The 24973-nt window shown below is 35.2% G+C and overlaps 1 protein-coding gene across 4 annotated transcripts in view; it reads left to right on the top strand.

Annotated features, from left to right (window-relative positions):
- The window catches only part of gtdc1 (glycosyltransferase-like domain containing 1), a 72320-nt gene that overhangs the window by 8462 nt on the left and 38885 nt on the right, over window positions 1-24973 (top strand). For 2 of the 4 annotated variants that reach the window (XM_073911850.1, XM_073911851.1), the window contains exons 1-4: window positions 4144-4630; window positions 11988-12182; window positions 18772-18939; window positions 21910-22083. In XM_073911850.1, coding sequence (XP_073767951.1) covers window positions 12004-12182; window positions 18772-18939; window positions 21910-22083 — 521 coding nt within the window. In that variant the 5' untranslated portion in view covers window positions 4144-4630; window positions 11988-12003. 4 annotated transcript variants of the gene reach the window in all.

Genomic DNA, 24973 nt, shown 5'->3' on the forward strand with positions numbered 1-24973 from the left:
CTTTGTCTATCTATCTATCTATCTATCTATCTATCTATCTATCTATCTATCTATCTATCTATCTATCTATCTATCTATCTATCTATCTATCTATCTATCTATCTATCTATCTATCTATCTATCTATCTATCTATCTATCTATCTATCTATCTATCTATCTATCTATCTATCTATCTATCTATCTGTCTATCTATCTATCTAGCATTGTGTAAACCAAACTAACATTGCCTTGTAAAAGTTTGTGGCATTTTAAAAGACCATGAAACACAGTCATGAGGTCAGAAGCATATCCATGAAATCATTTTCATGTTTTTTCATGCTTGTTGGTTGGAACATGTTGGTGGCAACATGTGACTGTTGTTCACATTACATAGCTTTCATTTACAGACAAAGGTTTTGATAATTAATTCAACAAAGTTAAAGGGATAGTTCACTCAAAATGAAAAAGCTGCCATTATTTACATCATTTTGTTTCCAAAAGTGCAAGTTTTTTATTTTCACTTTCCTACAAGAAAAAGTTACTTTGTTTCGGGCAATGTGTTTTTTAATTTAATTTGCTAAACGTTGATGGTCAGTAAATAATCATAGATAGTAGATAGTGTATGTTTCCTTTAATTATTTTAAAATCAAGTAATGCACCCTTCCTTCAGAATTCTCTCACTTGTAATATGTGCACATATTTACTGTCCAAAACTTGTCAGTGAACTATGAGGGCATACATGGATTATAACTTTTGATATTGTCACATCTTTTGTATCTACCTTCTAATGTACTGCTTTTCTGTTTATATCACAGAGTCTATTTATTTACTTGTGTAAATGTGTTTAAATTTTTATTTATTCAGTTTTTTTTATCATTTACAGATAATGTTTACTTATACGAAAATGTTCATATGATTTATTTACAATACAGTTTGTAAAGGAATATATTTTGGAGCATTTTAAGGCAAGGCAAGGCAAGTTTATTTATGTAGCACATTTCATACACAGTGGCAATTTAAAGTGTTTTACATAAACAGGAATAAAAGAAACAAATATAAGAAAATAAAAACAAATAATAAAAGTTATCACACAAAACAAAACATAAAAACAGATCAAATGTGTATTTAAGAATAAAAAAAGAGAAAACATATTAGTGTGATCTGTCAGACGTAGCACATTCAGTAAAGGAACAGCTAAACAGATGTGTTTTTAGTCTTGATTTGAATGTGCCTAATGATGGAGCACATCTAATCATTTCTGGAAGCTGATTCCAGCAGCGAGAGGTGTAGTAGCTGAAAGCCGATTCACCCTGCTTTGACTGAACTCTTGGAATTTTTTAGTTTATATGATCCTAAAGATCTGAGTGATCTGTTAGGTTTATATTCAGTGAGCATATCTGTAATGTATTGAGGTCCTAGGCCATTTAGTGATTTATAGACCAGTAACAATACTTTAAAATCTATTCTGAATGTAACTGGGAGCCATTGTAAAGACCTGAGGACAGGTGTGATGTGCTCTGATTTCCTGGTTCTGGTCAGAATCCTGGCCGCAGTGTTCTGTATGAGTTGTAACTGTCTAACTGTCTTTTTGAGAAGGCCAGTGAGGAGGCCGTTACAGTAATCCACCCTGCTGCTGATAAAAGCATGAACAAGTTTCTCTAACTCTTCACTGGAAACAAAGCATCTAATGCTTGCAATGTTTTTGAGAGGATAGTATGCGGATTTACTAACTGCTTTGACATGACTATTGAAACTCAGATCTGACTCTAGAGTCACACCAAGATTCTTGACCTTATTTTTTGTTGTTTGACATTTAGTGCCAAGGTACACATTTACCTTGAGAACCTCATCTCTGTTCCCAAACGCAAGAACTTCAGTTTTCTCTTTGTTTAACTGAAGAAAGTTTTGGCACATCCAATTGTTAATTTCATCTGGGCTGAATTGTCATCAGCATAGCTGTGGTAGGAGACTGTTTTTTTTCTCATTATTTGGCTCAGAGGGAGCATATAACGGTTAAACAGGAGAGGTGCCAGAATTGAGCCTTGTGGGACACCACATGTCATGGGTGTCCACCTTGACCTATGGTGCTATACTGACATGGTAACCTCTCCCTTCAAGGTAAGATCTAAACCATTTGAGGACCGTCCCAGACAGCCTAACAGTGTCAAATGCAGCACTGATATACAGCAGTACCAGCACTGTTAATTTGCCAAAATCTGTATTTAGGTGTATATCACTAATTATCTTTAAAAGAGCGCTCTCTATACTGTGATGTGCTCTGAAACCAGATTGAAAATTGTCTAAACATCCATTGTAGCGTAAAAACTTGTAAACTTGGTTAAAAACAACTTTTTCAATGATTTTGCCAATGAAAAAGAGATTTGAGATTTTAGTAGATATATTATTCAAGAGACTTGCTTTGTTTATCAATTAAGTGGATCTAAATGTGTTTGCATTGTAAACATTAAATAAAAGTTAAAATGCTATTATTTTTTAATTCATATATTAGGGATTTAGTTAAGATAATCCCAAAATTATTCCGCATAAAGCCACAAGTTTTTTGTTTTTTTTTTACAAAATTCCGCGGAATTTGTTTTTGTTTGGCCCAGCTGATGATGTAATTGTTTATTTGTACTACTACTTGCTTAACTTCTACTGTTTATTTGGTTTAACACCATTAACACCAGTGATCCTTTAACTGCTGTTACTATAGAACGAGTCTATTATAGAACACTTGATGATGTGTAAATAATACGCAACCTTTTAATTTTATGGAGAACTTTAAAAAAATAGTTTTAATTATAACAATAATCAGTATAAAAATGATTATAACAAATATATAAACAACAAATATAATTTATGAATTTGAATTAATATTAGTTGAATCACCCATTTTAGCTAAAATTTAATTAATGAAATACTGTAAAAACAATGGAGAGGTTTATTCATATCTTTTTTTATTATTATTTATGGCCCAATCCCAATTCTATTTTTGTACCCCTACCCCTTCCCCTTGGCCCTTACAACTGAGGGTTAAGGGGAAGGGCTTCAAAATTTACCCCTAAGAATTGGGACAGCGCTACAGTACCCGCACGTCATCATATGTCCTCGCGATTTCTATGAGATCAGACGATCGCGACTGCTGGAATAATTCCAGTTGTTGTTTTTTGGTATTTATCTCCAGGAGATCACTGAAGGCATATATTATGTTATCATAATAATCTAATATGACAATAAGATCGTAATACTGTGCATTTAACACAGTGGCCATACTCATTAATGTAAACACACAAAAACAGCATTAACATTATAGCAGACACTGTAAAAAGCTCATTGACAGCCACTAGACTTTTCTGAAAGGGTATTCCAGTGTCATTGAGTGTCAGAACGTTGTGGGGGTGCTGTACAGGAGTTATGATTAGAGAATGTAGATTGCGAATATATTGTGAAATTTTGCGCTTTTTATTTTAGCGTTTTTTTTTTTTTTTTTAAAGCATGATGGTAAAACATGAATGCAGGTATGAATATATTAAACAATGTTTTTGTTGTAAAAATTCGTAATAATGACAAAAAATACTAATTTGTGGATCTCCTTACTTCCGGGTGCAGCTGTTGCTGGGGAACTCTGGGATATTTTTCTTACCCCTTGGTTTCAAGTGTGGTCCTGAAAAATCTTTGTTCGAAGGGCTATTCACCCCTTTCCCTTAGCCCTACGCTTTTAAGCTAAAGAGAATTGGGACACCCCTACACCTTGGCGTATACGAGCAAAACGAGTAGTAGGGGTAAGGGGAAGGGCTAAGGGGTAGGATTGGGTTTGGGCCTATATCTTTTTTTGTCATTGTTATTAATTAAATAAATGCATAGATTGTAGCGTAAAGATTTTCATCATGACACTGACCCCAGAATGTGTGCATCACTTCAGGATCCCAGCTATTTTGTGTGCTGTTTTACTTTTGTATACAGTCCTGTGGTCAAGGCTTGTCCTGGTGTTGTTTTCTCGTATCGCTCGAGTCTAATTTCAAGTGATCAGCCGTGGCTTTGGTCTGCTGTGTGGGAGTATATAATCGGATGTTTCATTCTGGCTGAATTAGCCCTCCAGAAAGACCACATCACTTTAAGGCCTCCTCCTGCCCTGTCAGAGTCCATTGCGGGTGATGACGCAAACACACACACACACACACACACACATTCACACGCGCATACACACTCAAGACATCCACGGATGGCTAGAGGCTGTTAAAATGAGGTGTTGAGAGTTGGCTCACACGCTCCAATGCGCCATGTTTCTGGGTGCTTGTCACTGGGCAGTGCCATACTATCCGCCCCCTGTACTGGCACTTATTGGTGCCATTGGTAGAGTCACTTTTCCTGATGGGTTTAATAGTCAGGATTGGTACTGGCGCCTGATATGACGTCCTCCTGCTCTGCCCCTGCGGATGTATCAGCTGCATCCCAGTGCTTTTTTTTTTCTCTACTCGGAGGCTGCGTCTCTCCTAACTCTGCCTCTTCCCCAGTATTTCGAGAGCCAAAGGAAATCCTGTATTTCATCTGGAATAATGCAGATTAGATAACGGCCTGTCTCCTCAGGGGAGAGAAAAGTATGCTTTTCGATGAGAAAGGAGGATGGGATATCTATGCTTAATTCTGTGGGTAAGTGTGTGGGTGAATGTCTATATGTTAAAGCGATAGTTCACGCAGAAATCTACACATCTTTAGGACATCCAAGCTGTAGGTGACATTTTACAATTAAACGTGGTCTCAAAATTAAAACTTGTCGCTCTTACCGATATATTGAAGTGAAACAACCATTTAGCTCAAGAAACAGATTATATGCAATATTTACCTCAAATTGAGTCTACTGCCTCAGGAAAATGCTTCTAAATGACTTCTGGTGTGTAAATGAATCTCTTTTGAACTGGTTCTTTTTAGTAAACTGAATCCAGTTCACCAGTTGTGGCTCCAAGAACACGTGTCTACTAGTTACTCAATCAACACTCACCTTCTGATGTGTCCAACACATGCACACACACACACACACTGACTCAAAATGAGTCAATATTTTGATGTGTATAATCCTATTTTGCCAACTCATTCAGTTCTTCCGTTTCTCCAACAGTGCACTGTAAACTGAGGAAACAGTTTGAACTTTGACATTTCTTTTTTCTTTGGTGAACAATCTCTTTAACCCTATATGGTGTTTTGTGTTATAGTTGATTTGCAAATTTTGGAGACGCCTAAACAAGCGTTTGCTGAAAATTTTGTTACATATGGTAAAAAGCAATTACTGTAGTTGATTTTATTTTTAAAAAGTGAGAACATTTTGCATAATTATAACAAGTAGGTTAAGTCAACTTAAAGGTGCAGTAGGTTATCTGCCTAAATGCTAACCGGTTAGCATAACATGTTTGAAACACAATGGCATCGTCCGAAACCGCATACTTCCATACTATATAGTAGGCTAAAATCAGTAAACGAGCCAAGTAGTATGTCCGAATACATAGAATTCAAAAAACAGTATGCAAGAAGTACCTGGATGACTTACTACTTCCGGCGAGATTCTGAAGTGCGCATTCCATGCACGCTGCGCTATCCTATAATGCCCCGCGAGCGAATTCATGAATGGGAGTAAAGCGACGCAATTGACGCAGGCAGGTCACGTGACCATGACAAAATGGCGGATGGAGTACGCCTGAATTCCATTCATACTTTTCACGTTCATACTGTATAGAACGTACTTTTCTAACAGCCGAGTAGTACGTTTAAATTCAAATGCAGTACCTACTGAGTAGTAGGCGGTTTCGGACGCAGCCAATCCCTCCCCTGCCATACAAAGCCACGCCTCCTTTTATCATGAAATGTGCATCTTAAAGATGGCAGACTCTCTAGATCAGGGGTGACCAATCCTGTTCCTGGAGAGCTACCTTCCTGCAGATTTCAGTTGCTACCCATATCAAACAAACCTGAACCAATTAATCAGGACCTGAACACCACGTGATAATTACAGGCAGGCGTGTTGATTATGGGTTGCAAATGAAATCTGCAGGAAGGTAGCTCTCCAGCAACAGGAGGCCACCCTTGCTCTAGATCATGTAATTTCGCCAGCTAGAAAACTTCATAGTACTTTATAAAACTACAATTCTGAATGAAAAACTGTATTTTATCTAGCACGTTTTCTTGTGTAGCAAACAAAACTTGTCAATGTGCAATATTTCATGCATGCAATGATTGCTTGTCTCACTCTCTCATGCTTTTTGTCCTAAAGTGGTTACTGGTGGTTAGCCGGCAGCGTGCAGGAATTACACTTATTACTGAGCCATACTTGCATGCTATTTCAGACTGAATATTCAGAGTAGCATGTTGAACAATATAGAGAGCATGCCACAGGTTGTCATTGTTCAAAAATGAACCAATGTGAATATAAAATCAACTTTACCTCAGTAAAGCAGGCTAGAGGGATAGCGCTATTTACTTGTTTTGTTGCTAAACTAAATAAAAATCTACATTATCGATGCTGTAAAACATTCCTAATGAAACTGAAAATAGGCACATCAATCTTTCACCAGAAGATTTGAGTGGCTGAACAACACTTCCATGCATAGGGCCCATTTGTAACACAACAAAATCTACATCAGCTTTGCATGACTAAAATACTTTGAAAACATAACTAAAAGAAATACTTCAGCCATGGTGTTGTCCTTCCTCCAGCACTCAAAAGTAACTCCAATATTGATTCAGGATTTTAGAAAGTTTTGAATCAGCATTTGGGGCGTCACAGTGGCACAGTGGGTAGCATGATCAATTTAGCATACCCAATTTACCTATAGTCTTTGGACTTGTGGGGGAAACCAGAGCACCTGGGCGAACATGGGGAGAACATGTAAACTCCACAGAGAAACACCAACTGACCCAGCCATGTCATCCTATTTTGCAATATAAAGGATCTAATTTAGTTTTGGGGGTCTCCAGTAACAGGCTGATATACATTCAAGGTCAAAAAACACTTTTATTGTCTTATAATATACATTTATTTTTACCGAATTATCCCAACGACTCCCATACGATTCCTTCAGTGGTTCATTTGTTCCCAAACCCCTCCTTAGCGCGAAGCTATTTTGCATTGATTGGACACACGACCCAGTTTTCTGTGATGGGTCAACAGGATTCAGCACGAAACAGAGAGAAATTCCCATTGCAAATTGACCGCGCCGCATGGGTGAGGAACAGCTAATGATGGCCATAGCAACAAACAGCTGAGGATTGCGAGTTCAGAAACGCATTTAAATCGGTAAACGAAGAAGCACACGTCGCGTTTTCAATGTGTTTTTGCATGCAATATGTAAATAGCTGATAATGATTTGACCTGAGAGATACAGTACAAACTATCATCTATAATAGATAAGTTATTACAAGCCGTGCAGAGCAATTACAACACTCAATCAACACATATTTAACACATAACTACACGTAATACCACCCATATCACAGCCACATCACCCTGCACCCCAAGACAGGTTACTCACTGAAGCTAAGCAGGGCTGAGCTCGGTCAGTACCTGAATTGGTGACCACATGGGAAAACTAGGTTGCTACTGGATGTGGTGTTAGAGAGGCCAGCAGGGGGTGCTCAACTTGTGGTCTGTGGGAGTCTTAATGCCCCTGTAAAAGTGAAGGGAACACTACACTGTCAGTAGGCGCCGTCTTTTGGAAGAGACGTTAAACCGAGGTCTTGACTCTCTGTGGTCATTAAAAATCCCATGGCACTTCTCGTAAAAAGAGTAGGGGTGTAACCCCTGTGTCCTGACCAAAGTTCCTCAATCGGCCGCTTACCCATCATGGCCTCCTAATCATCCCCATCCACCAAATTGCCTTTATCACTGTCTCTTCACTCCACCAACAGCTCATTTATTCGACTTATTTAGTCGAATATTTAATAAAAGAATCAATAGTTTAAAACACGGTGCACTTTCAGACTTAAAGCTCAGCTAGATGTTTTTATTCACTTAGTGCTGCGTTAAACACTGCATGAAAGGTCATTTTCAAAAACCCATAGTAGGGGCTCTTTAAAAGTAAACTCAGGATTACTTTTTTATGTATTAATTAGGTTTTATTTTACTTTGATGTCTAAATGCATTAATAAAACAAAAATAGTATGAAATGTGGCGAGGCAGTGGCGCAGTAGATGGTGCTGTTGCCTCACAGCAAGAAGGTCGCTGGGTCGCTGGTTCGAACCTCGGCTCAGTTGGCGTTTCTGTGTGGAGTTTGCATGTTCTCCCTGCCTTCGCGTGGGTTTCCTCCGGGTGCTCCGGTTTTCCCCACAGTCCAAAGACATGCGGTACAGGTGAATTGGGTAGGCTAAATTGTTCGTAGTGTATTAGTGTGGGTGTGTGAATGTGTGTGTGGATGTTTCCCAGAGATGGGTTGCGGCTGGAAGGGCATCCGCTGCGTAAAAACTTGCTGGATAAGTTTGCGGTTCATTCCGCTGTGGCAACTCCGGATTAATAAAGGGACTAAGCCGACAAGAAAATGAATGAATGAATGAGTATGAAATGTCTTAAGAGTGATTTTATAGACACTTTACATTTTTATGTGTACATGTATGGATTAAAGGAAATATATTTCCAGTTTTTGTAAACCTTGTTTTGCATTCGAATTGCTTAAAAAAAGTTTTTAAATCACTTAAAAAAAAGTCATAACAAATTGTAGAACCGCTTATTAACGGCAGCTGTTACGGTTCCTAGGTGATGAGATCTGTCCTCTGTAGGCTGGATCATCTCATTTCAAAATGCTCGATTCAGCTTGTTTGAACTTCGAAGGACTGATCTTTGAAGTTTGTATCCTTCGGAGGATGCACCCTCTGAAATAAGACGCAGCTAACCATCAGCCAGCATCTTTCTAAATGACTTTTTTTTTGTCTTTAATGAAAGAAAGAATCTCAAATAGGTTTTGAACGGGTGAGCAAATAATGACAGAGAATAATTTTGGTATAAACTATCCCTTTAATCTACCTCCACTGTTAGATGAGTAATGCAAGTTGAGTAATTTAAATAAATAGTGCCATTTTAATCATGACTTTGCAAAGGTTAACAGTTTTTATTTATTATTATTATTATTTTTTTATAAAAGCATGTAAATGGCATTTTTCACACACGTTCAAAGGTGTTTTCTCCTAATCAGTCAAAACTGAAGTGCATCCTCTGTCATGGTGTTAATATGGTGTTAGACTGATTCACAGGAGTTAATGCTTACACAAGCCAGCCTTTGAATGCAGTTGAGCAATGACTCAGCATTGACAGTGTTAATAGTACTGCCTCTGGTTGTGGGTTCGGGCATCGTGGGGTTTCCCTTTCGCAATAACTGTGTAGGGGGCTGATTGCAGCAACAGTAACCCCTCACTTTCCTCTCCATCTTGAGGTCGATTGCTTTTCACGCCTTACCTGTGTGAAATGCAGGCTCTGAGGTATAAGGGTAAGAGGTAAATCACTGTGAAAAAATCCCACTCAGTGTATCCGAGCGATTGGAAAACCCCAGCATTTCAAGGTTAGATGTTTAAACCTACTTAAGTTGTTAGCTTTCCAGTTCCCTGTTGCACCTTTTTGATTTGGTTTTACAGTTCTGCCTTGCTATGAAGTGCGGGGTTTTATCATGCATTTGTTTTTAGAAAGCACAACCAATGCAGCATAAGAGACCACCTTCATTCAACTTTGAAGCTAAACTTCGTCTCCCAGCATCAGCTTGCTGCTTGTTAAATTGATTTTGTGTTCAGGAAGCTATTTTGAAACTGTAAATTGTCGAGTTTCAAGCTTAAAATGAACTTATAAGCTAAGTACGTGTATGTAAAGGAAAAGTAGCTTTGCTAACCATATTGAATCTTATGCATAACTGAGACGGCAATTCACCAATAAGCTATATTTATTTGTCTCGTAAACAAGGGGTTTCTGAATGAATGACTCACTGTCATAGAAAAACACCCTGATTTATACAACAGTTGGAAAATGTGACACCAGTGTTTCAATATAATGTAAAAAGATGACTGACAAGGTTGTGTAAAAATGTGAAATCTCTATTTTTGTTTTCTAATTCACAAAAAAAATATGTTTAAATTCTAGATGCTACTTGAGGAACAGCTTTTAATTGTTATATATATAATATATATATATATATATATATATATATATATATATATATATATATATATATATATATATATATTTTTTTTTTTTAATATTACTTCTATGTAAGAGGTGGGCCTGTGGGCCAAAGTTAACCTTTCATTTGGCCCACCATCCTATCTGAAATGAGTGGGAGAATGATGGGGATGTGGTTGGGGTGAATGCCTTTGACAGAGATCGTTATTTTAATTTGAACATAATCTCTTTTTTCTTTGTTTTATTGCTGTGCAGGTGTTTTCACTAATACTTGGACTTGGTAACGCTATGACTAGTGTTTTCAGCAGAACTCAATTTGAGATTGTTAATGTTTTTACTGTAATAATAAGTTCATTGTAAAATGTTGAAAATTATACAGCATTAGCTAATATAATGTAAAGTTTTCAGGTTATTTTTAAATATTAGCGAATAAGTTAGTAAATAACCCATGGCAAATTTAATGTTTATAATATATATTCGAATATATATTCATATTCGGTTTGGTATATATTTGGCCCACATCCCTCTATCAAGTTTGGTTCTTGGCCCTATATAAGAAAAAGTTTGGGCACCCCTGTTCTGTGTTAAGCTGTTTTGACACAATCTACATTGTAAAAGCGCTATATAAATAAACATGAATTCAATTGAATTAAATTATGGCCTACATTTAATTGGTGGTAGTCTACATTTACAGCTACATGATTTGTTTGTTTTGTGTTATAGACTGTACTTTTTCTGGAAATCATAGTTTAGCATTTTTACTTAAAAAAACAATCTTAACTACTAAAATAGTACACTTTATTAAAAGGCCTTAAATTTAGTACTGGACTTGCTGAGTTAATTCAAATTAACTTCATAAATCATTTCAAAGTAAAAAAAAAAGTTAAAATGCCTTAAATATATCTTGAGAATGTACAGAGCTCAGCATAATTGAGTACACCCCATTTCAAGAATGAATCTTTTTATCCAAATTTTCAGTGAACATAGGCGATGTATTTTGGTACATTTAAACAAAACAGATTAATAAAACAGATTAATTTATTAAAATATTATTTTAGTCACCAAACATATTTAAATATTGAAAGATAATACAATTTGATTCAAGCAAAATGTTGAAAAAAAAATTACAACCTAAAAAATTTTAACCGAATTTTTCTACTTTTTTGCTTTTCTTGATTTTTCCTCTTTTACAAATCTGTATTTAATATTTTTCTTTAACATAAATTCGGGTGTACTAGTTTTTGGACTGTTATATTAAGTTTTTTAGTTAGATAAGCTCCACATATAGCTTCAGTTCTGACTGATCTAATGCATATGCACAAATATAATATTGTATAGCTTCCCTATTAAAAATATGAATTTAAAAGATTTGTGAGGGGTGTATTTTTATAAGCTTAGCACTGTATATTTTAGTTGGAACATGGTGAATTTATTTAAACTTAAAAGTAACATAAAAAACAAACATTGTCATGATTTATTGACTGCTTTCGTCCTGAAATTGAATTTAGCTGTCAAAACAACAAAATTAAACTAAGTGAGTGGTCAATTTCCTATTGATCAGCTGAAGTGTTTTATTTTTATTTAACTTTTGTGCATTATGCTTTACTCGCTCCAGCTATGACTGAACTGTGACACATACACCATGAAATTCTATGTGATTCGGAAAGTACTGTACGTGGGTGAATTCTGCCAGTACGATTATTATTAACCCTTTCTCCAATATGTGGTTATTAATCATAGGTTATTAAAATATCGTTTTTGCTATAATTGTTGTTCTTGGCCTTCTATTTTATGTGAGTCATTGACAAGTGGTGTTTTGTTTGTTTCTCTGATTGATCTTTTCTGTTGTTTTGATCTCTGCAGTAAATAGCCTGCGTCCATGAGTGTGCTCTTGCTGGAGGCGTTCTATGGCGGCTCCCACAAACAGCTGCTTGATCTTCTCAAGGAAAGTGTTGAAGACTGTGTGAGCTTCACTCTGCCTGCGAAAAAATGGCACTGGAGAGCCAGAACCTCTGCTCTGTACTTCATGCAAGCAGTTCCAGCAAATTCCTCATACAGGTCGGCAAAAATCACCACACTGATTTTGTGCAATAAAGGAATTGTATAATTTTTTTGTTTGTTGATTTTTGCACTTTGAATTTAACTTCAGGTTTATCATTGGTTCTCTGGATTTGCATTAATTTGCTCATTTATGTTTTATTTCAACAAATTACTGATAATGTCTTCAAAATCATCATGTTTTCAGACTATATATATATATATATATATGTGTGTGTGTGTGTGTGTGTGTGTGTGTGTGTGTGTGTGTGTGTGTGTGTGTGTGTGTGTGTGTGTGTGTGTGTGTGTAAAGAAAATGCTCATTTACAAGAATAGAGGTTTGATGGATTTAGAGGGTTTTGCATCTGAACTCTTCATACATAATGTGTGTGTTTGTGTGTGTGTGTGTGTGTGTGTGTGCGCTTGCATTCTTCACACGGTAAAATCTGAAAACATGCAATGTTTTTTTTTATAATTTATTCATAATTGTTCAGTAATGACAACAATTTGAACTCTTATTAACGACTGAACACCAGTTATATTTAACCACAATAGAGCAGAAAATCTGCATATTAAAAGGATTTCTGGAGGGTCATGTGACACTGAAGAAAATTAATTTGAACCACAAGACAAAATTATATTTTTGTATTTTGTATATTTCAGATTTAAAAAATCTGTTAATATAAATCTAAACAACACATTTTTATTATATTTTAGTCAAATAAAAAAGAACAAAGAGACTTCTTTCAAAACATTTTTTTTACTTTTTTAACCACCAGTACTTCTTGTGTCTGTCTGTGTGTGTGTGTGTAAATAAGTATAATTCTTAATATAGAATTATTATATAATACTTTTCTACTGCCGTTGTTGTTTGCAAACAAATCTTACTGATCATTTACTAGATCAAAGAAAACTAGTTTACATATTTCCATGACCTTATTTATTTATTAAGTCTAATCAATTCAGATGTCGAACACTCATCATTCACCATACTTTAAAGCCATATAAATGTGGTTTCCTTATTACTGCTTAGCATCACTGAAGAACTTTGTTGCTACATAGTGGCATAGTGTATTGCAGAACTTGCAGGAGAAACATTTGCATATCAAATATGAACAAATAAACTTTATAAAAAAATGTAAATTCATAAAATCAAAATCATTGTTAAACTGGTATTGTACATTAAAATCTTTTTGTCTCCTTTTTACTGAAATCAGTAGTCTAATGTCGATTTGTCTAATGACTAAAGTCATCACTTATTTTTATGTTTACAAACATATCACACTTAGCAGCAGTGTTATATGGTTTGAACTTACACTCGGGTGTTCTCACCTAATACTAGGTAGTCAAAAATGAAGACAAATAAACACCTCAAGATTAAAGAGATGATGTAAATGAAAATGAACCCTCACTAAGTCACAGATAAGTAGTATATTTATAACTGTCTATACTGTCTTCTAACTGTCTTGTCCTGAGAACAAGACTAATGCTTTATAAGGTTTTAATTGTTATCATCCAACACCATACACTGAAAAATCATAATAAAATTGATTTATACAATTAAAAAAGTGAAAAAATGTTGCATGTAGAAATGATAAATATATTGATAAATATAGATATTCTGTATTGTTCATCAATAGGTCATGACACCTAATGTTTTAACTACCTCTAGCAATCAAACCTTTTCATAAAGTGTAACTAGAATCAGAAATTAAGTTTTCCATTACATAAAGTGAACTCCCCAGAGATATAGTTCACACACTGTTTTCCTGAGAAGAACTGTTTGTCGTTTTAAAATAGACATTTTAAAACAGCATAAACAAGGACACAAACACGTTTAGAGACTAGGATCAGATGGGGACTTTCTTGCTTCCTTTTAAGGGACAGAGAAACCGCAGGTGGGTGGGGGAAGCCCTGAGCATTCCTTCAGCAGCAATCTCTTGCTGCACTCGAACTTAAGCAAAAGACAAAACATGTGCTTCATTCCTAAAGCCTGCTATCAAATATGCACAGTCATAACCCTTCACGTGTCAGCGACCTGGATGCTCTTTCAAAACCTGTTAGGCCGTTTGCAGCTTTCCCTCTTGAGATGAGCCACTGTTGTGAAAACATTAGAATGGGCTACATTTCAGTGAATAGTTATGGGTGAAACGGTTCATCTCCTACTTCATTCATGCCTGCAAAGCATACATGTAATAATATTAAAGTTACAGCGAGCCAAGAGCAACATTTGCTCTTCCAGATCTGCACCTTTGATGATGCACTTACAAACCTGACTCAGCACAGAGCCATTTGCCCACCCACTGTGTCTCTTATCTTACAGGTTCTCATACAGCCAAAACGTCTGGTTTGGTTACGGTTAATAAGTTAGTGCTGGAAAAAGTCTGTGGGCGACAGTAACTGCCACGTCACAGTTTAATGAAAGCCATCAATGGCTCCTGTGAAAGAGTGTTTGCACACCTTGGACGCAATCTATCAAGTCCACAAATTTCAGATGAAGTACTTTCCATTTGAGTCAGATTTTGTTTTCAGCTTTTGACAAATTAATTTGATCAGTTTGTTTGTTAAAAAAAAACTTTGCGCACTTTGAATCTGACCACCTTCAATGTCTCACTGGTACTCTGGATTTGTCAAAATGTAACATTTGTGTTTTATTTTTATGACTTACTGAATTAATGTTTTCACATTTTTAAATGATAAATTCTGGAATTCTGGAATATCATGGGAGTTTAAAAGATCTATTCCAGACATTATAAGTGAGGGAATGTTATATATACAGTTGAAGTCAGAATTATTAGCCCCCCTGTATATTTTTTCCCCAATTATGTTTAACAGAGAGAAAATTTTTTTCAACACACTTATAAACATAATAGTTTTAAAAGCTTAAAGTGACATTTAAACTCTTAACTCGGTTAACTAGGCAGGTTACGGTATTTAGGCAAGGTATTGTATAACGATGGTTTGTTCTGTAGACTATCGAAAGATATATAGCTTAAAGGGGCTATTAATTTTGACCTTAAAATGGTTTTAAAATTTTTAACTGATTTTATTCTAGCTGAAAAAAAACAAAACAAGACGTTATCCAGAAGAAAAAGTATTATTAGACAAACTGTGAAAATGTCCTTGCTCTGTTAAACATAATTTGGGAAATATTTAAAGAAAAAAAAATCAAAGGGGGGCTAATAATTCTGACTTTAACTGTAAATTTTTCAAGTTCATTCTTTCCATTTATTAGAATGTATTTTTAATTCTGTTTTTTTTTTTTTTTTTTTATCGTGTTGTTTTACATTGTTGTACTTATAGTACATTTGTCATCTTCTCTGGCTTTTCAACCGACAATCAAACATATTAAAACAATATGATTGTTTTTACAGCATAAAGAAGTAAATTTTTTGTTTTGCTAATAATGAATGGAAGTGAATGACACCAGAGATCCTGACACAAAGTTACAATGCCCGCCTCACTCTTTGGTGAAAAATAAGGTGGATGGGTCAAGCAAATTTAGCTTTTTAGTCTGTGAAAATCAGGAAAAGGTCATGAAATTTGACACTGAGGTTAGAGTGGGAACCCTGAAATAAGCATTACATATTTTTAAGCATTTATTTGCAGAGAATGAGAATAGATCAATGTAAAATATTCTTAGTTTCTGATTGGTATAAATATGCATACAGTTGAAACCAGAAGTTTACATACACTCTAAAAAAAGTAACATAACCATTTAAAAAAAAATGTCTGATGGTAAATCATAGTAAATGTTTACTATTTTAGGTTCGTTAGGATTACCTAAATAATTTACATTTGCTAAATGCTAAATAAATTTTTTTAGAGGATTTTGTATTAATTTCTAGACAGTCAAAAGTTTAATACTATTCTATAGTCGTGCCTCCAATTAACTCAAATGTTGTAAATTAGCCAATCAGAAACTTCCAAAACCTTGACACCATCATCTGAGCTTTTTTAGAGGCGTAATAATTTTGTTTTATGTAAACTTGATTTTCAAGAAAAGGTATAACAATTTCTCAAGAAATAGCTCCTTCGTTATTCTGCTATTAAGCTTAATAGAAACAAATTTGTTAATCCTAACTTACCTTAAAGAAAAAAAGTTTAGTCACATTAACATCTGACTTTTTTTTTTATTGGTTATGTGCCTTTTTATACAGTGTATGAAAATCTCTGGTTTCAACTGTATAAACAGTGTTTTACATTGCTCAGCATATATAAGTACACCCCTCACAAATCTATCTTTTAAATTCACATTTTTAATAGGAAGCTGTACAATATTATATTTGTGCATATACATTAGATTAGTCAGTACTAAAGCCAGATCTGGAGCTTAAATAACTTCCGATAACCGGTACAAAAACTAGGACACCTAAATTTATATTTTATAGAAAAATAATAAATACATATTTGAAAAAGAGGAAATATCAAGAGAAGCAAAAAAATAGTAAAAATTACAATTTTGTGAGTTGTAAATTGTTTTCATATTTTGCTTGAATTTAATTATATAATCTTAATTTCTAAATACGTTTGGTGACTAAAATATTATGTTGATAAATATATCATATATCTGTTTAATAAATCTGTTTTGTTTAAATGCACTAACATACACTACCTCTAGTCACTGAGAAATGAATAAATTTCATTTTGAAAATTGGGTGTCCTCAATTTTGCTGAGCACTGTATGTAGTTTAAATATACAACATTTTGAAGTGTATCATCATCTTTCATCAATGTTGTTTTAAAACTATTCTGCAACACATATTTTTGTCTTAGTTCCACTTCAAATGTTGACCGTATGCATGCATGCATGCATGCATGCGTGCGTGTGTGTGTGTGTGTGTGTGTGTGTGCGTGTGCGTGTGCGTGTGTGTGTGTGTGTGTGTATATCATATATACATTTATTCATTCATTCATTTATTCATTTATTCATTCATTCATTCATTCATTTATTTTTTTTCGGCTTAGTTCCTTTATTATTCCGGGGTCCTCACAGCAGAATGAACCGACAACTTATCTAGCACATTTTTTACACAGCGGATGCCCTGCCAGCTGCAACTCATCTCTGGGAAACATCCATACACACTCATCTATTCTGAAAAAATTCTGTAGGCGACAGTTACTGCCACATCACAGTTCAATGAAAGACCATCAATGGCTGCTGTGAAAGATACACCTTGGACGTGATTTTTATCTATCGAGTACGCAAATTTCGCATAAAGTACTTTCCATTTGAGTCAGATTTCATTTTCAGCCTTTGGTGGGCCAAGAAAAATGCTCATTTCGGTTTATACGACCAGCACCGTTTACCATCTGCCTGTTTTCCTCATCAACCACATCAACCGGACTGACCTAAAAAGATGCACCAGACTCGCGTGTCTGTCCTCACCTCCAGTTCAAAGGGACCCGAAGTAAAGCCTTTCCTGTTTCATTAGTATTGGATGCTCTCCACATGCAGGAAAGCAAGACTAAAAATAGTCACTTCCATCATCTGGTTTGATTTCAGCGTTGTGTGCGAGCGAGGATTTGAGCGTCCTGATGGAGTTGAGGAATGGAGACGTAATCCTGTCGCACAGTTACGGGGGCACGGGGTGGTAAAAAGTTGCCCCTTCACGCTGATCTTAAAGCAGTGTGATTGGTTTTTCGTATAGTTAAGATTAAGAATTAGTTAGGGGGAGCTGGTTGTAGATTAGCATAAAAGGGACACTTCTGACAGCGGCAGAGTCACGGTGGTGCGGCCGCGGGCTCCACACATCAAAGAGACTGGCGAGCGGCTGCAGGGTTAGACTGACAGGCGGTGGGGGCTTAGAAGAGGGGGGTGGGTTCATTTAGGGAGACCAGAACTGAACTTCAAAGCTCTTGTCCCATGGCTCTTAGCACATACAAGGGTAAAATCTTCAATGGTCCTCTACTTGTGTATATAACATCTTAAAGGAGTCTTCATTAACCTCAATGATGTTTCTCTCAGTGTGGAGTGAACAGACATTTCTGTGTCCTCTTGTGTTTCAGATAAAGTATTTTTTTCATTTGCAGATCTAAGATTTCAATTGAGACCTCTGTCACAGGCATCCTCAGTTATGCCTGAGCTTTCTATCAATTAATATATATTATGTATTTAACTTATATATGTGTGTATGTGTATATATACATTTATTAAAGGGTCTTTTGAACATTCTATTCATCATATAATAATAGGGGGAAACTTTTTCTACAAAATTGTTGAGTACCACAACTGTATTCAGTGATAATAAATAATAATGAGAAATTTTTCCTGAGCTTATTATGATTTCTTGAAGGATTTTGTGACTGATTGCTGCAGTAATGCATTTACATTTTAAAATATCTTCAGGTTGAAAATATTATAATTTTTGGTGATCAAATTAAATTAAAATTTTATATATATTTTTAATCAATTATATTTATAATTAAATTTAAGTATAAAGTAATGGGTTGCACATTGTAAAAAACTAAAATAAATTAAAAAAAAAACGTAAAACAAAAAAAATCAATTATTTGGGCTGAAGGAAAGCATTGATATTCAGAGGATGCCATCTAAGGCAGTGAACTAATGGTTCCTTATTTTCTCTTTCTTTTTTGCTTTGTTTTACAGGGTTTTGTTCACCAGCTCCGTTCTCAATCTAGCCGAGCTTGTAGCTCTTCGTCCTGATCTTGGCCATCTTAAGAAGGTTCTCTACTTCCATGAGAACCAGCTGGTCTATCCAGTCCGCAAAAGCCAAGAAAGAGATTTCCAATATGGCTACAACCAGATCCTCTCATGGTAACAGCATATCTTCTTTACCTGTGAAAGATGAACATATGTTAGTGTAACCAGATGTATTGAAAGTGCTATATATTACACAGTTGTTAGTTAGTCATTTAAATTTCACCTTTCTACTCAAAAGTAGAATAGAAAAAGAACATAATTTTTATGCTGATTATTTTTGCAACTCCCGATTTTACATGTAATTGTAATAGTTTTCTTATCTTCCTTTCTTATCTTCTTTCTTTTCTGACCACACTCTTTTGTTAATAAAAATAACTGAATAATATCACAGCAGTTTGCAAATATGCAGCAATATACATTGAGAAATTTACTAAATTCTTAATTATAAAAAGGGGTGTACTCCTTTATGGTTACTGTACTTATAATGTCAGTAAAATGGCAGTAGTTGAACTCGAAGCATTTGACCCAATATTACATTAAAATGTTGAGTGGATCTCAATCACAAAACAATGCATATGCACACATTGTTGGTCACACTTTATTTTGATGGTCTGTTTGTTGAATTTAAGTTACATTGCATCTACATACCAGCTAATTCTCATTAGATTATAAGTAGACTTTTAGGTTAGGGTTAGAGTTAGGGTTGGGGTGGGTGTAAGTTGACATGTACTTGCAAAGTTTCTAATAGTCAGTTATGAATAAATCATAGATAATCAAACAAGTTTGCACTGAAATTATACTACAGTAAATATACGAATAAGTAAAGAGCAACTTACCACGCATACACAATAACCATATAGGTCCAAGGCCTTATAAACATTTATATAAAGAAGCCTACATATAATAAATAAAATTATAGACATTTAAAATCAATAATTTAGTGTAATTAGAGGCCCAATTTTTATGTACAAGTTCAAGAACAACTTGTGTGAAAACTTATGTGGGGAAAACATGCAACTATTAGTGAATGAGACTCAATATAAAACATACAAAAACTGACTATTTTTTGTTATTTAAAGTAAGCTTGAAATCCTTAAACATACAAAAATCTAAAGAAAATGAAATGTATAAAATAGTTTTTCTCATAAAGTTGAACCTTCCCAAGTTTTCCCCAAGTTCACCTTAATGTATGGCAATATGTCAGTACAGTCTGTGCATAGCAAGCACCATTTCTGTGCCAGACTGGATTTTAATTCACAAGAGAGACAGTGTGTCTGAGACAGAATACTTTATCATGCGCGTTACTTGGCATGATGTGATTGGTTAATTATGGGATCGTATAATGGTGCTGTAATTCTTAAGAACTCAATGTTTTAAAGCCTAATGTCATAATCAATCTTGATGCTTGAAAGAAAGGGTTTTAAGAGCTCTAATTGGAATACATTGTGATTGTTGTCTGTCAGAGTATCATGTCAATAATTCAAAGGCCCTTTGCTTGCTCAACTTTATTAACGTGGCAGAACAGTGACACAAAAAAGAACCCGGCTCTTCTAATTCACTCTCTAATTGAGTGCAGTGCAGTGATTGATTCTGGCAATTGGGGTTAATCAGCGTGCCATTTAAAAAACATAGTGTGTTTGTGTATGCGGATTCTAATCAACATGTATTAGATATTTAAAGTGACTAAATACTGTTGACGTCTGCAAAGCAAGTTATTGCATGTACAAGTTTGCTTTTCAAAACATACGCTAATAATGAATTAAGCAGCATTGTTGTGATGGTTTGGTTTTTTGTGGCTTTGTTTGTCATTAACAATAATGCTTAATGGAAACACCAAGATGCGCATACATTTTAAAACTGTGCATAAAAATATGCTCACAATTGAGTATAGGATTAACTTTTATTTAATAACGAACAATTTGTATAAAACAACAATGGAAACAACTAAATAAAATTCAACTTGCATCAACAAAATCATGTGATTTTGCTTTAACAGATCTTTTGATGATAAAAATAGACAGGATGGGACAGCATTAAAGAACAAAACACCAGACCGGCCACATTGTTAAAATATCTGAAATGTTGTTTTGATCATTCTGAAATCCCTTAGCCAAAGTCTGTCATCAAAGTGTTTTGGTATTATTACCTCAACTCCCAAAGAGCAGTCTTGCGCCTCCAAAAGCCAACATGTTCATCCAGTTTCGTTTTCTAAGACTCTAGTAATTTATTATATAATAAAAAAAAGGCCCACAATGGCTTTTCCAGCTAATCCCAGTTTTCTTTTTGATATTTGCTGCCAGTTTCTTAGGCAGTGCCTAATTTGTTCTGTTTGACTCACTGAATGAAAACTCATTGAATGTTTTATATTTCAATATTTCTGTTTAGCGCAAAAATCTTATTCACATCTTTGGATTGAAGCATTCATTCATTTTTCTGTAGCTTAGTCCCTTATTTATCAGGAGTCGCCACAGAGGAATGAACCGCCAAATATTCCAGCATTTCTTTTTTTAATGCTGTGTATACCCTTCCAGCCACAACCCAGTACTAGAAAACACTCGTACTCTCTCAAATTCACACACTCATACACTATGGCCAATTTAGTGTATCAATTTCACTTAATGACCTTATTTTTCAATGCAGAAGTGCACAAATTTTTTCGATTGTTTTACAACTGCTCATTGAGTTGCCTATAGGAGAAATGACTAGAAATAATAAATGCCAGAAAACGGTCAAACTACTTGCTCTACAAACAAGTGTGTTCATGACTACAGACAAAGCAGAATAATATAATAAGAAAAAATCAGTTTGCAACATCAAGCAGCATAGCATGCTGTTTTTAATGTCTAAAAATTAATAGAAGTTAATGAAACTTTATATGTAAAGAATAAGGTCAATACCGCATGTCTTTGGACTGTAGGGGAAACTGGAGCACCTGGTGGAAACCTATGCAAACATTGGGAGAACATGCAAACTCCACACAGAAATGCCAACTGACCTAACTGGGACTCGAACCAGCGACCTTTTGCAACAGTGCTAACCAATTTTTCTTCTTTGATCATCTAAAAGGACTTTTTTTTCCCACAGCCTGGTTGCGGATGTGGTGGTGTTCAACTCCTCGTTTAACATGGAATCCTTTCTCTCGTCCATCTCCACCTTCATGAAGACCATGCCTGACCATCGGCCCAAAGATCTGGAGCGGCTCATCCGTCCCAAGTGTCACGTCCTCCACTTCCCCATTCGCTTTCCCGATGTCACAAGGTCTGTCCTTACATCCCTCACCACAGCCTTCCAGGGATCACTCCTCCACTGATTAAAAAATTCGCTTGCGAGTTCACTCTTAATCCGCCCCCAAAAGCTGATCGCGTATGCAAGCGTGGTTAATGGCGAGTGGGCAAAGTTGTGTAAGAAAGTGATTAGAATAGACAGCTTTAATATCCTGTGTGGATCACTTGACACGCTCCGGCTACAGATACGTGCTTGTGCTCGGGCGAACATGCACACACATACACAACATGCCCATTGGGACAGGAAGCGATTTCTTTGTGCCGTAGTCTGTTTGACTGTAGATATTTGTGTTTGATTTTTGGAGCAGGCCATGATGTAGTATCAAAATTAGGGAGGATTTTTTTTTACTCGGGGCGTTTCATCTGCAGCAAATGGCAAGCAAATCAAACTGATATTCAAATAGAGTTTTATTGGACAGGTTATTAAAATTCACCTCATTTCCAAAAACAGAACGTAGTTGTATTTGTTTCTTTTGCTCATGTGGATACATGCAGTTTGAGCTGCTAACTTACAATTCATTCTGAATCCATTAATTATGTATTGTTTTTTAATTAGTTACTATGACTGCATATTTTTGCTATTTAAAAATCTAATCCTGAATGATTGGAGGACATAACCAGCTGAAAGCAAATATTTTAAATGCACTGCATTCAGACATGCTTTTCCTTTTATTTAGGGTCTGCTTATTTGCTCTTATTTTAACCCTACAGCTTTAAAATCTCTCCGTGTTGTGTTCGTCGTTTTTGACTCGTGCAGTCCAGATTGGCTTCAGAATTTGCCTCTCGAACTGTCGTCTTGGATCAGCAAGCATGGGTGGTGCTTTTTTCATAGCCCTGTTCCAAAGCAATGTCAAGAATAAGTCGGCTAGAAGCGACTCCACGGAGGGGCCTGCTTCTTATTAGATTCCTAATGAACAGCAAGCAGGATCCGAAACGAGTGGAACAATATTGGTAATTCATTTTGATTCAAGGCATTCTTGGTTTGGCTTATGTGTGCTGGTTTCAAGATTAGAGAGACTGTAAGCATGTAGTGCATTCCATTTTACATCCTCCCTTAGCTGTAAAGCAGACTTTGTTGTTTTGATGCGCATGTTGCTAGTGAATTAGAAATCAGTTGCGGATCAGTTGCAGAATTGATAATTGTCGTAGTTTTAAGAGATCAGTTTGTCCACATGCAAATATATTAATATCAATTATTTATATTTGAATATTGATTGAATATTTTTGAAAGCATTTTATGTAATGTACTATCCAGTATACATAGATGTGCTTAATGTATTTTTCATTCATATACCTAAACAATCTCGTCTGGAATATTTATTACTAGAGTCAATTTTTGATATGTTAAAAGTCTATTTAAAAGTCTATTCAGTGGTGCCCCAAAACACTAGTTATTTGTCAATTAAAATGTTTAGACTTTGCGACTAATAATAGTTAATATATTTAACATATATTCAAATTCAATATTATTATTTTTATATATTTTGAATGAATCTTCTATACAGTACATACTGCTGTGTGCAGGCTAGATTTTTTTTTTCTTCAAATTTACAAAAGTATATGTTAGGCTAAAAGACAATGAAACATTATTTTACCCATTTTATTTTCACAAAAGTTATTTGAAACATTAATAGACTTGCTTTTTTATTTTCCTTGGAATATATATTTATATAATTCTGGGTACTCCTGTTTCCCTCACAAGTCCAAAGACATGCGCTATAGGTGAATTGGGTAAGCTAGGTTGACTGTAGTGTATGTGTGTGAATGAGTGTATATGTATGTTTTCCAGTGATGGGTTGCAGCTTAAAGGGCATCTGCTGCGTAAAACATATGCTGGAAAAGTTGATGGTTCATTGTGCTGTGGCAACCACAGATTAATAAAGGGATTAAGCCAATAAGGATGAATGTATTTATCTAAAATATTTTCAGTAAATTTAATTTGCTGCAGATCAGTTTATTTGACCTATTAGTCATTTAGATCTGAATCGTATGTTCCATGATATGTGTTTGCCCCATCATAAATGTGTCATGTCACGTATTAACAAAACATCTTTCTATTTAATATTGTTGCAGTCCATAACTTTTTATCTTCTCTTTGTACTTTTGATCAGTAAATCCAAAATGTTTATCTCCAGGTCTGAGTGAGGCATGTTTTCCATTATCCCTCAGATGCTTTTTTTTTTTTTTTTTTTTTTGCATTAGTCAGTAGATCATTGCTTGACAAAATCAAGATTTTTAATGCAACATTCAGCCGCTTTGTGTTTTCAAGTTAGTTTTTCATCATTTAGAGGAACCGGAGCAACGCACACCACTAAGGTCACGTTTCTGTGTTTGTCATCACTAAAACAGCTGCATGTGCTTTGTTGTATCTTTCTGAAATGCACCTATATTGATAACATGTCTCTTTCTCTCTTTTCTTTCTACGGGGAAAGTACTTGCAATTTTGTTTTAGAGATGCAAACTAAATTTAAAAGCACTGTATTGATTGAAAATGTTTGATGCCCTAAATTACGCAGAGCTGTGGGGTGAATTTAACAGTTGAGTATCTTTAGTAAACTATTTTTGTATAGGCTAGGCATGAGATGATAACCATTTTCAAGGGATATTTTTAAGGCTTTTTGGAAAAGTCAGTGTTTTCAAAATCGCCAAAAGTTTCTGTAATACCATTTCTAAGGTGTGTAAGATTTATTTATTTATTTAGTTTTTTAGGACAACAGTATGTCCAGCAGAAAAGATATCCAAAGATTGCATTTTAAATGTTAAGAAATCTGTGTTTTTGAAACTAATAAAGATAGCAAAAGTCAATGATTTAAGGTCTATGATTTTTAAGGTCTATTAAGTGAAGAGCTGCCAGAAATGTGTTG

The sequence above is a fragment of the Danio rerio genome, chromosome 9, assembly GCF_049306965.1.
Source record: "Danio rerio strain Tuebingen ecotype United States chromosome 9, GRCz12tu, whole genome shotgun sequence".
Taxonomy (NCBI): domain Eukaryota; kingdom Metazoa; phylum Chordata; class Actinopteri; order Cypriniformes; family Danionidae; genus Danio; species Danio rerio.